The 13,277-nt window shown below is 45.4% G+C and overlaps 1 protein-coding gene across 1 annotated transcript in view; it reads right to left on the bottom strand.

Moving 5' to 3' along the window:
• The window catches only part of VILL (villin like), an 88,642-nt gene that overhangs the window by 58,186 nt on the left and 17,179 nt on the right, over positions 1 to 13,277 (bottom strand). Inside the window, exon 2 of the mRNA XM_081970199.1 lies at positions 2,817 to 2,907. Within this exon, the coding sequence (XP_081826325.1) occupies positions 2,817 to 2,891 (75 nt within the window). The 5' untranslated portion in view covers positions 2,892 to 2,907. The remainder of the gene's footprint in view (positions 1 to 2,816; positions 2,908 to 13,277) is intronic.

Genomic DNA, 13,277 nt, shown 5'->3' with positions numbered 1-13,277 from the left:
AGAGAAGATGGAAGAGAAGAAAAGATGGAAGGGAAGGGAAGAGAAGAGGGAAGAGAAGAAAAGAAAAGAGGGAAGGGAAGGGAAGAGAAGAGGGAAAAGAAGATGGAAGAGAAGAAAAGATAGAAGGGAAGGGAAGAGAAGAGGGGAGAGAAGATGGAAGAGAAGAGAAGATGGAAGAGAAGAGAAGATGGAAGGGAAGGGAAGATGGAAGGAAGGGAAAAGAAGGAAAGAAAAGAGAAGAGAATATTTTATTGGTCGTGTGATTAAACAGACAAGGAATTTGTCTCTGGTGCATAAGCTCTCAGTGGTACCTACATAGAACAACAGTGATAGGTCATAGATTATAAATCATAGCTATACTAATTAATCATCAGATACAAACAACAAGTCATAAATCAAAAGATCCCAATAGGAGAAAATAGTAGGAAACATAGTAGAGAAGAAGAGAGAAGATGAGAAAGATGAGAAGAATAATAGCAACACACCCCTACTATATGGGTAAATATCTTTAGGCATAAGACAATGCTGTGGGAATTAGGGTTTCAGCAGAGTAATGGCACGAGGGGAAAAACTACTTTTGTGTCTAGTTGTTTTGGCATGCAGTGTCCGATATCAGCATCCTGTTGAAACAGATTATATCCATGATATGAGATTCTATGAGAAACTAATCAGGGAGGGAACCAACCTAGAACTAAGGAGGAATTTCCTGACAATTTGGACAATTGATCAGAGGGAACGGTGTGCCTCCAAGGTCCCTTCCAATTTGGTTATTCTGTTGTTGCAAGAAACTTATCTGATCTCCATAACTATACAAGGGACAGGAGGACTTTGTCTTCTTTTGATGCAACACTTGAAGGCAAGCATTGCAAATAAAGAATACAAATCTATTCATGTTCTGAGGTAGAGTTAAACCATTAGACCTTGTTGGGAATGCACGTCAGAGGAGGAGGAGACCCAAACTCACACTGCAATGAACAAGGATCTACATTCAATTTTGCAGCTATTAAGATTGTTGGACAAGCAGGTACAAAAACAGCCAGGGAAGCGACCGAAGCCTGGGAAACGGGCCCTCTGTCTATCAACAGGAATGCTGATTCGCCACCAGCTTATCAAATACTTAGGAGGTGAAGTCTTGGCAGCCAAGGAAACAATAGCCAAAACTTAATAATCAGCCATCAACAGCCCAATCAACATCTAAAAAGCCACACACACCGAGCACCATACAAAGAATAGCGCCAGACACAGAATAGCCCAAAGCACACCTTATGGTCAGAGGTGGGTTTCACATACGTTTACCACCAGTTCGCCATGCATGCTTGCTTTCTGAGTGTGTGCGTGGCCTTCCATGCATGTGTGTGGCCTTCCATGCATGTGGTTTGCTCGTGCATGTGGCTTGCTTGCATGCATGCGTGTGGCTTACAAAACATGACTAAATAGAACAGCATAGAGCTGGGGCGAATAGGCGGGCGAGTGGGCAGGTCTGAACCAGCTCCAGTTCTGGCGAGAGAGAAAGTTCCCTGAGGATGGGTTCCAGGACGAGTCTGCAAGCTTGGAAGACTAAACCTCTAGTCCTCATGATTGACTCAGATTGGACCTTGCAACGTTATCCTGGAACACGTATATTTGCCTTCTTCTTCTTCTTGTTGAGAATTCCTCACTCTGGACCCGTTTTTCCCCAGGGAAATTTCTTGAATGTCTAAATATTCCTGGAACTTCCGCGCATGGCTGCAGAGTCTTATTTCAAAATCCAGGGATATATTTTTTTTGGCTTCATTCTTTAACCTGGTGAAATTTCCTGCTTCACCTCACGTAGGACTTGCTGAACTGGATAAGCGTGTTGGTCAAAAGAGACCACTAAAGATCAGCTGTTTCTAATAGGCCACAAGATTGTTGGCTAAAGGTTGGCAGCGTCTGTAAACTTTGTCTCGGAGGGTTGCAAATGCTGATATTCCCCCCCCCCTTTTTTTGTCAAGGTCATTGTTGACCGGTTGGGGGCAAAGAACAGGCAGTCCTATCTTAATCAAGCCCAAACATCTCTTCCTTTCCTCCCCAGCAGTAATCCAGAAGGTACGTTTTCTCTAATTGAAGTGTTAATACCACTTTATAATGGCCTTGGTAAGGCCACACTTGGAATCCTGCATTCCGTTTTAAACTAGACGGACCCAGTTCCTGCAACCGTTCTTCATATGTTTTAGTCTCCAGTCCCCTAATCCTCTTTGTTGCTCTTCTCTGCACTCTTTCTAGAGTCTCCGCATCTTTTTTACATCATGGCGACCAGAACTGGATGCAAATATTCTTATACTTGAATCTATATCTGTTGTAGTTCATCTCTTCCATACAGGTAGTCCTTGACATACAACCGCAATGGAGACAGCTCATTAGGGTCCTATGTTGTCACAGTCGTTAATTGATTGATCCAATTTTATGACATTTTTGTGGTGACCATTAAGTGAACGCCCTGGTCATTAAATGAATGCTGCAGTCGATAAGTGAAAAGCTAACTTCCAGTGTTTTGCAAAACCGTCATATAGCACAGACATGTGAATGTCAGATGCTTCTAAATGACCATAAATGCAGCTATACTGTCAATGTCCAAAGCAAGGTCACATGACTGGAGAGCAGGTGACTACTGGAAGTTTGGAATCGGTCATAATTTCATTTTTCCGGGTAAATTGTAAATTAACTCCAGTTGCCAAGACAACAGTCTACCTGTAGAAACTAGATAATGCATTGATGTGTCAATCAATACAGAAATGATTTAAATGGTCCCAGTTGGAATTAATTTAGTTTTGTAGAAAACAGCAATGAAATTTTACCTTGATGGTCCATATTTGAAGCCCTGGTTTCTGCTCAATCGGAGGGAGACCCATTTCTATTTCAGCATCTGCCATCCTTGATTAGGTGAAGCTGCAAAAGCAAAGAAGAGGTAAATGTTAAAAAAAAAGAATCCTGCAACTTTTTTTTATTTTTTTTTTCCTTTTAACTGTGGAAAGTACAACACCTTATGCAGGAAGATCCCTGGAGGCCTAATTATTATCTCGATTTATATCTCTCCTTTGTACTCACTCAAGGCAGCTACCACTCAGAAATAGAACAAAATGTAAAACAACTCCTTTTAAAATGGCGAGCAATCCTATTCTAAGAGACCGGATGAAAAAGGAAAGTTGGGTACCTTTATTTTTGTCGGAGAAAAATGTGTGTGTTTAGCACAATTGCTGGACAAAGTGTTTCCCTGGTACAGGAAAGAGAGAGAGTGGGAGGGAGGGAGGGAGGGAGAGAAGGAGAGAGGGAGGGAGGGAGGGAGAGAGAGAGAGAGAGAGAGAGGGAGGGAGGGAGGGAGGGCGAGAGAGAAAGAGAGAGAGAGAGAGAGAGAGAGAGAGAGAGAGAGAGAGAGAGAGATGAAATAGTATATCTAATTAAAAGACCAAAATAAAAGCAAGAGATTTTCCTCTAACAAAACACAACAAGAGAAAATATAAATGGGAAGCAGAAGAAAAAATAAAGAAAAGAAACAGCAGTAGAACAAACATGGCATCTAGAAGTGTTTCTCGTACAATTTGCAGATGTGTGCATAATATGTATAGCATTTAAATAATAATAGATGCAGGGGTGAAATCCAGCAGGTTCTGGAGAACTGGTAGGGGAAATTTTGAGCAGTTTGGAGAACCGGCAAATACCACCTCTGGCTGGCCCCAGAGTGGGGAGGGAATGGGGATTCTGCAGTATCCTTCCCCTGCCACGCCCACCAAGCCACGCCCACAGAAGCAGTAGTAAAAAAAATGAATTTCACCACTGATATTGATGTTTAAATTGCATCCACTGGCAAGCTATCAAAGCTGAATCATCAGCACCCTCTTTCCCATCATGCACTACTTTAATGAGGACTAGCCGCTTGCCGCTTTAGATCTAAATTCCACAGAATGTAAGAACCTGCCGAATTCCTATCTTTGCCCGCATGCCCTGTAACTGACCCTGCAGCCCTACTCCAGTGTAAATCTTGGGAGTATGTGCCGATAATCAATCATCTTCAAAACGGAGAGGATGGACTTTAGAATTTAAATGCAGATTTGGGCCCTTTGTTGATTATTTTCCCTGAAGCAGAACTGCATTAAAAACAACATTTTGATTCTCTGTCATCTATTGTTTTATTCTGCTCCACCGTGGGAGTTTTCATTGTACACACTAAACCTCAAACTAAACAACTCCTGCACTTTATCCTCTTCTTCCTGAAAATTGACATTTGCAATAAATCCTTCCAATTGTACGCTTCTCTTATATTTCAGTTCAAGGGTTTCAAATGTCGGCTGATGAAATCCATCTGAACATGGTCACGGGCTCAGCTGTACCCTGCCCTTCAAAGCAGTGAGAACATAGATGGGCTTAGCACATAGCACAAATCTAGAATGCTAACGTTTAGTTTAGTTTATTGTCATTGCACCTCGTACAACGAAATTAAATGCAGGGGTGAAATCCAGCCCGTTGTGACAGGTTCTGGAGAACCGGTAGCGGAAATTTTGAATAGTTTGGAGAACCGGCAAATACCACCTCTGGCTGGCCCCAGAGTGGGGAGGGAATGGGGATTTTGTAGTATCCTTCCCCTGCCACGCCCACCAAGCCACACCACACACCCCAAGCCAGAACTGGTAGTAAAAAAAATGATTTCACCACTGCTTCAGTGTACAACTATAAAAATAAAAATACAAACATACATTCTTTACTTTTTATATAATTGAAATTGAAAACCCGATATTGTGCTATATACCATAGAATCCAATATAATTACTGCCCTGGGATAGAAGCTGTTTTTCAGCCTGTTTGTCCTCGTTTTTGTTATCCTGTACCATCTGCTAGATGGTAATAGTTCAAAAAAAGGGTGCCTAGGATGAGATGGATCTTTAAGGATGTTTTGCACTTCCTTAAGGCAGCGGGAGCTATAAAGCTCTTCCAAAGAGGGGGAGAGGGCAACCTGTGATCCTCTGGGCAATGACGTTAACCCTTTGGAGTGCTATCCTATCTGCCACTGTGCAATTGGCAAACCAGACACAGCAGGAGTGGGTTCCAGCATGCACTACTGCTGATTTGCTCTGGTGTCTGCTTAATGCATGCACGCTTGATGCGTGCTCTGCGCATGCATGAACAATGCATTTAAAATTGTTCTGCGCATGCGCAGAACTGAAAAACAAGATGGAGCTGCTACCGGTAAACAGGTTCGGGGCGTGGCAGGTTTCAGCGACCCAGGCCATCAAACTATTACCAGTTCAGCCAAACTGTTAGGAACCCACCACTAATACACAGGTGCAGTAAGTTAAAATACTCCCTATGGTGCAACAATAGAAAGTCACCAGCGATTTTCCATTCGGTTGTTGTTTCCTGAGAAGTCTCAGGTAGTATCATTTCTACTGGGCCCTTTTGACCAGTGCTGTAATGTGAGTTGCCCCAGGTAGTTTATCTTTTATGATACCACCTTTTTATGATAACGTCTTTGCATGCTGTGGGAAATTTGGGGTGGGGGTGGGAGAAGATAAAGAGATTAAAATGCAGGTAAGAGGTAGTCCTCGCCTTACGCCCACAATCGAGCCTAAAGTTTCAATTGTTAAGTGGGATGTTTAAGTTTTGCCTCATTTTACAACCTTTCTTGACGCAGTTGTTAAAGTGAATCATTGCAGGTGTTAAATTACTAACACGGTTGTAAAGTGAATCTGGATCCTCCCCCATTGAGTTTGCTTGTCAGAAGGTCGCAAAAGGGGATCACTTCACACACACACACACACGACATTGCAACTGTCACAAGTATGAACCAGTTTGGTAAGCATTGAATTTTGATAACATGATGGTGGAGAGGGTGCAAAGGTCGCAACTGTGAAAAATGGTCATAAGTCACTTTTTTCAGTGCCGTTGTAACTTTGGACAGTCACTAAACAAAGTGTTGTAAGTCAAGGACTACCATACCTGTATTGGAGTTCCACTTACGCAGAGGTCTTCAAACTTGGCAACTTTAAGACTTGTGGACTTCAACTCCCAGAATTCTCCATAGCTGGCTGGAGAATTCTGGGAATTGAAGTCCACAAGTCTTAAAGTTGTGTTAGAACCACCTAGTGTCAGTGACAAGACACTCTTTTTCCCAGCTTCAAATGAATTGGCATCAAGAATGAATATACAGTATCTCTAATCAGAGCTCTCTAGCCCATTTTCCTTCCAGCAGCTATGAAAAAATCCTTTCTGCAGGCAAAGAATATTTGAAGAACCACTCAGCGGGAGAGACATAATCCTCAGCTTGCAAAATTGCCACACACACACACACACCCACACCCACACACATGTAATATAAAAAAGAAGGCAATTGCCTGACTATTTCCAAAGCTGGAGAAGAAGGGAAGGCAAAACACCTGCCGAAAACATGATATAGATTCTGTTTTTTTCTGACAAAAATATTGTTTTTCCTAAGCACCTTGGAAAAAAGAAAAAAAGAAATGTAAGTTAGGGCAACATGAAAGGAACGTTCAATTACTACCAGACAAAGGGCTAAAATAGGAACTTATTTGATCTCCCGCCTCATGATTTCCATTTGGCACCCAGTCTGTTCAAATAACTAACGTCTAATTATTTTTAGAGAAAACTATATTTTTACAGAGACACCCAGTCCTTTCGGAATTGAAGTTCTTGGCAAAGGTGACCGACAACTATAATCATGTCCAGCTGAATGACTTCAGAAACCTTTGGTCAGCTGGGATTGAGGCCACACGGTCTTTTCTTGATACCGGGATCTTTTCTAAAAGGAGGGAGCCCAACATCCCTCATGGGTGAGAATTGGTCCTCTGAACAGGACCTGGAAGTAGGAGATCCAACACCAGGTTGATCTAGTGGTTGCTGAATAGTAAGTGACCGTGAGTTTAAGGTCTGCCTTAGCTGGGTGACTCTGGGCAAATCACCAGGAGACAGTGAGTTCTAGTCCCTACTTAGGCATTAAAGCCTGCTAGGCAATTTTAGGCCAGTTAATCTTTCTCAGACCAGAGGTGGGTTCCTACAGTTTGGCCCAGTTCAGCTGAACAGGTAGCGATTAGGCAGCCTGAGTTTCTGGAACTGGCAGCGACCCAGGCCTGCCACGCCGCCAATCTGGTTCTCCTACGCGGCCACCATTTTGATTTTCAGTTATGCGCATGCTCAGAACAATTGCAATTGCATCAATGTATTTTTTCTCTTTTTAATGTTTGGTGTGTGCGCGGGTAAAACAAGCATGCACGGGCAAAATTTTTGTGCTCACAGAATGGGCAGTAATGCCCGGAGCAACACACCCCTGGCTCAACACATTAGAAGTCATCTGTAATCAGAGGTGGGCTGCCTCCGGTCTGGCCAAGTTCGGCCGAACGGGTAGTGTAAGTCAGGCCTGCATCGCACAACCGGCAGCGGCCCAGGCCTGCCGTGCCCCCAACTGCTAACTTCGCTGCCGCTTGGCCGCTGCCATTTTGGATTTCAGTGACTGCACGTGCGCAGTTCACTGTGAATTGTTCTGCGCATGTGCGAAGAACAATTTTACATTGAGCAGCGCACGCTCGAGTTGTGCGTCAGTTGCGAACTGGTTGTAAAACCAGCAGCAACCCTCCGCTGTCTATAATGCATCCAGGCTTGTAATAGTATGTGCGAATGTCCTTGGGAGACGGTAGAGGGAGAACAAGAGATGGACAACGAGTATGGACAACGACATTTCAGAAGGGACCCTCCCTGCTTTTCCAAAGAGTAAAAAGAAAGAAAGGGAGAACCAGCATAATCACCAAGAATCTTGACTTACAACGACAACTGGAACATAGCTAAGCACGGTGGTCTTTAAGTTAGATTTTGCCCCATTTTAAGACCTTTCTTGCCAGAGTTGTTAAGCGAATCATTGCTGTTATTGCTTAATGAATAGTTGTAATAGAATAAAACAATAACAGAGTTGGAAGGGACCTTGGAAGTCTTTGATAGACTATTTTTGATAAATGGTTGTGCAATCTCTTCTTTAAAACTTCCATTGTTGAAGCACCCACAACTTCTGGAGGCAAGTCGTTCCACTGATTAATTTTTCTGATTGCGTAGGAAGTGGTGGTTACAAATGCCACATTGGAATAATAATATCAAGGTTAATAACAATTAAAAACTGGCACCTACATGCCAGATAACAAATAAGTAACTGAAGGGGAGGAACTGCAATATATTCGTCATAATTAAAAGCTTTCCAAAATTCACCCCAAAAACAAACACAAACCTTCTCGAGAAATGTAAGATAACTGGGTGGGGCTGAAAGGCAAAGAAAAGGTGATTATTGTGGCTTAAGTGGAATGTCACCTCTGCAAGGAAAAGTTCGTCTTGAGACACAAACTGGTTTTCTGCATTATTGCTTCCAGGGGCATTCACCTTCCTCCATCCTGCAGGTAAATCTCTGTGCAGGCGAAATCTACCTTCAGGGGAGGAGGCAAAAAAAGTCAAAATGGGCAAGCTAGTTTAATGAAATGAAGGACCAGGGGTGACATGATTGAAGTGTTCTGATATCTCAGGGGTTGCCCCAAAGAAGAGGGAGTCAGACTATTCTCCAAAGCACCTGAGGGCAGGACAAGAAGCAATGGATGGAAACTAATGAAGGAAAGAAGCAACTTAGAACTGAGGAGAAATTTCCTGACAGTGAGAACAGTTATTCAACTTGCCTCCAGAAGTTGTGAATGCTTCAACACTGGGAGTCTTTAAGAAGATGTTGGATAACCATTTGAAATGGTAAAGAGTTTCCTGCTTGAGCACGGGGTTGGACTAGAAGACCTCCAAAGTCCCTTCCAACTCTGTTATTTTGTTAATCTGCTCTTTTTTTTTTTTTAATGAACTTCACACTTGATTTGCATGACGAATCAAAAATATGAAGAGAATTGATTACTTGGTGTGGCAGCTATCTGGTCTTTTTTGACTGCTTCCTGGGATCCTCTCTGTCTATCTCACTAGGTCTGGAAGGAATTCATTTTTTTGCCTGTCTTTTGTGGTAATGAATATACAAGTCCTTGTAAGTTGTGCGTGGTGGCAATTTCCAGAGTGTTGAGGTCTCTTGGGAAAGTTTATTGTAGGAAAGCCAGTTTGGTGTAGTGGTAGAATGGCTGGTTTATAAGGGATGGTGAGTTCTAGTCCTTCCTCTGGCGTGAAAGTTGGCTAGGTGACTTTGGGCCAATCACCAGGATACATTGGGTTCTAGTCCTGCCTTAAGCATGAGCCGCCTCACGGGGTTGTTGTCAGAGGTGGTTTCCTAACAGTTTGGCTGAATAGGTAGTAACTCATCCGGACACGTCCCCGAACTGCTTCTATTGGTGGGGCCATAGGCTCCGCCATCTTGTTTTTTGCTTCTGTGCTTGTGCAGAAGCAATTTTTTTATTACTGTGCATGCCTGCATAGTGTGCATCAAGCATGCACGCCCATCAAGCACATGCGTGCATGAAGCACATGCACACCCGCAGTGCGTCCCCTGAGCCAACCAGCAGTAACAGAAGCAAGAACTCACCCCTGGTTGTTGTGTGGAAAATAGGAAAATGAAGTAGTATTAGGTAAGTTCACCACCATGATTTATTTCCTTTTTTTAAAAAAAAGAGGCAGGATAAAAATAAATAAAAATACAAACAAACAAACTCTGGTCTACACCATTTCCCCAAATTTAATCCCTAGGGACAAGGGCATATCCCAAAATTGGATTTTGCAATGGGATAATCTATTCTCTGCTTTTTTTTTTGATTTTTTTTAAATTTTAATTAAACAAAAACACACACAAAAAAAGAATCATCCTTCATTACATCGTGTAATGCGGGGCTGTTGGACACGCCCGGTCGCTTGTACCAACCCCCGCAGCCTAGGTGGCCAGGAACTACAGAGCCAGGGCCTGAGGCTGATGCTTTGCAATGCAAGGTCCGTTATCAACAAGGCCCCCCTCATTAATGAGTTGATCTCAGAGGGGGAGCTGGACCTTGCAGGGATAACGGAGACCTGGTTGGGCCATGAGGGTGGTTTACCCCTCGTGGAAATGTGCCCACCGGGTTTCCGTGCATTCCATCAGCCCCGGGCCCTGGGTAAGGGTGGTGGGGTGGCGGTGGTTATACGGGAAGGTCTGGAGCCAAGAGAGTTCACTGTGCCTCAGATATCCGGGTGTGAGTCCCTTGGTGTGAAATGGGGCCCAGGGAGTCAGTGGGGCTTGCTGATTGTATACTTGGCTCCTCGCTATGCATCAGCTCCTCGAGCTGATCTCAGAAACGGCAGTTGAGACCCCCAAACTTATGGTTATGGGGGATTTCAACCTGCTGTCGATGGGGGAAGCGTCCGAGGTGGCTCGGGAGTTCATGGCTTCCATGACAGCCATGGACCTGACCCAATTAATTCAGGGCCCCACACACGAGGGCGGTCACACGCTGGACCTTGTTTTTGTATCTGGGCAGTGGACGAGTGATCTGGGAATAGGGGATTTGGTTATTACCCCCTGTCATGGTCAGATCACTCATCTCTCCGGCTCGACTTCCCTGGCGCTACCCCCCACCGCGGGGAGGCGGAACCAGACTGTCCAAGTTGGTACCGCCCCAGGCGCCTGATGGAACCGGATAGATTCCAGACGGAGCTTGGGCCACTTCCTGTAGCCCTGACCCGCTCTCGGTCGGAGGACCTAGTGGCCGCCTGGAATAGGGCGGCTGCTGGGGCCTTGGACCGGGTTGCGCCTTTGCGGCCTCTCCTATGGCAACGAACTACCCTGGCTCCTTGGTTCACCGAGGACCTAGGGGTGATATAACGCCATAGGAGATGCCTAGAGAACAGGTGGAGGTCCTCGCGCTCCGAATCTGATCAAACACAGGTAAGAGCCTATTCACGGACCTACCTTGTGGCATTAAGAGCGGCCAAACGTAGACATTGTGCCGCTCTTATTGTGTCCGCCGATAACCGCCCTGCTGCCCTGTTTCGAGTGACCCACTCCCTCTTATCACAGAGGCCGCGGGAAGCCCCTTTACAGGGCAGAGCAGAGGAGTTTGGGGAATATCTGCAGGACAAAATCGCTCAGATCCGGAGTGGATGGGCCCCCTTCAGTGGACCAGAGGAGTCGTCAACAGCGAGTCTTGAGAGACCATTCTGGGAGGAGTTTGATTCTGTTGCCCCCGAGGATTTGGACAGGTTATGTGGACGGCTGCGAGCCACTACATGTTTATTGGACCCGTGCCCCTCCTGGCTGGTACTGGCATCCTGGGAAGTGACACGAGGCTGGCTCCTGGGCCTAGTGAACGCCTCATTGGGTGAGGGGTCCTTACCGGCCGCCTTGAAAGAGGCGGTGGTGAGGCCCTTACTCAAGAGACCTTCCCTGGACCCGACGGAACTAGCTAATTATTGTCCTGTCTCCAACCTTCCCTTTCTAGCGAAGGTTGTAGAGAATGTGGTGGCACAGCAGTTCCCACGACACCTGGAAGAAACCGACTATCTAGACCCGCGCCAGTCCGGTTTCCGACCCGGTCACAGCACGGAGATGGCCTTGGTCGCATTGGTTGATGATCTCTGGAGGGCCAGAGATAGGGGTTGTTACTCTATCCTGGTCCTATTAGATCTGTCAGCGGCTTTTGATACCATCGACCATGGTATACTATTGCGCCGGCTGGAGGGGATGGGAGTTAGGGGCACCGTTTTGCGGTGGTTCGGCTCCTACCTCTCCGACCGGACACAATGTGTGTTGGCAGGGGGGCAGAGGTTGACCCTGAGGTCACTCACCTGTGGGGTGCCGCAAGGGTCGGTCCTCTCGCCCCTTCTGTTCAACACATATGTGAAGCCACTGGGCGAGATCATCCGTGGTTTTGGGGTTGGATACCATCTGTACGCTGATGACACTCAGCTGTACATTTCCACCCCAAACCACCCCAACGAGGCTGTCGAAATGATGTCCTGGTGTTTGGAAGCCGTCCGGGTCTGGATGGGGAACAACAGACTCAAGCTTAACCCCTCCAAGACAGAGTGGCTGTGGTTACCGGCACCTCGGTTCAACCAGTTGATTCCATCACTGGCCATAGGGGGCGAACAACTGCCCCCTGTGGAACGGGTGCACAATTTGGGCATCCTCCTAGATGTCCGGCTGTCGATGGATGACAATGTGGCAGCCGTGGCAAGGGGGGCGTTCCACCAGGTTCGCCTGGTGCGCCAATTGCATCCCCTATTGGACCGGGACGCCTTACGCACAGTCACTCATGCGCTGGTGACGTCTCGTCTGGACTACTGCAATGCTCTCTACATGGGGCTCCCCTTGAGATGTACCCGAGGACTACAGCTACTTCAGAATGCGGCCGCGCGGGCTATCATGGGGAGTACTAGGTACTCCCACATAACACCTCTCCTGCGCGAGCTGCACTGGCTGCCTGTGGTTTTTCGGGTGCGTTTCAAGGTGCTGATTACCATCTTCAAAGCGCTCCATGGCACAGGACCTAGTTACCTGTGGGATCGCATCCTACCGCATACATCCCTGCGACCAATTCGCTCTCACAGGGAGGGACTCCTCCGGGTGCCGTCCACCAAGCAATGCCAACCGGCGGCGCCTAGGAGTAGAGCCTTCTCTGTGATGGGCCCAACCCTCTGGAATGACCTCCCCCCCCGATATTAGAACTACTACCGACCTCCGCTCCTTCCGACAAAAACTTAAGACTCACCTGTTTCAATTAGCCGGCCTGGCCCATTTACAGCTCCACTCTTACCTCCTGGCGGATATTTTTATTTGGGATAGTTTTTAGGGTTAATGTTTTTTAAATTTTTAAAATTTTAATCTAACTTAAACTAAATCTGTACAGTGAACTATTGCTACCTCCTCCAGTCCTATATTTATTTTATTTATCTTATATTTATACTATGTATATTTATTGTTCAATTGTTTTAATATGACTGTACACCGCCCCGAGTCTCTTCTGAGAGAGGGGCGGTCTAGAAATTGAATAAAGTTAAAATTGAATAAAGTTAAGTTAAAGTGTAGCAAGCGTGTCGATAGGTTACAGATAACTTTTGCACATTTCTTCCATAGTCATTACTTGTAGTTCATATTAGATTATACACTTTAAATCAAAAATCTTTGTATAACTTACTATCAATGTACCACAATTCTCATTTGACTACAGTTATTTACCTCAAATCATTCATACTTAAAGACACAACCACATAATGGCATTCATTAGCTATTTCAAAAATCCTCCAATAACATTACACCTTTATGACATATTCAAAGTAAAAGTCAATTAATAAAATTTCTAAGAAAAACCCTTTCCCCCCTGCTT

This window comes from Natrix helvetica, assembly GCF_964273705.1.
Source record: "Natrix helvetica genome assembly, chromosome: Z".
Lineage (NCBI taxonomy): Eukaryota > Metazoa > Chordata > Lepidosauria > Squamata > Natricidae > Natrix > Natrix helvetica.
Note: the sequence above shows the minus strand (reverse complement) of the source record. Positions and strands in the feature narration are given on the sequence as shown.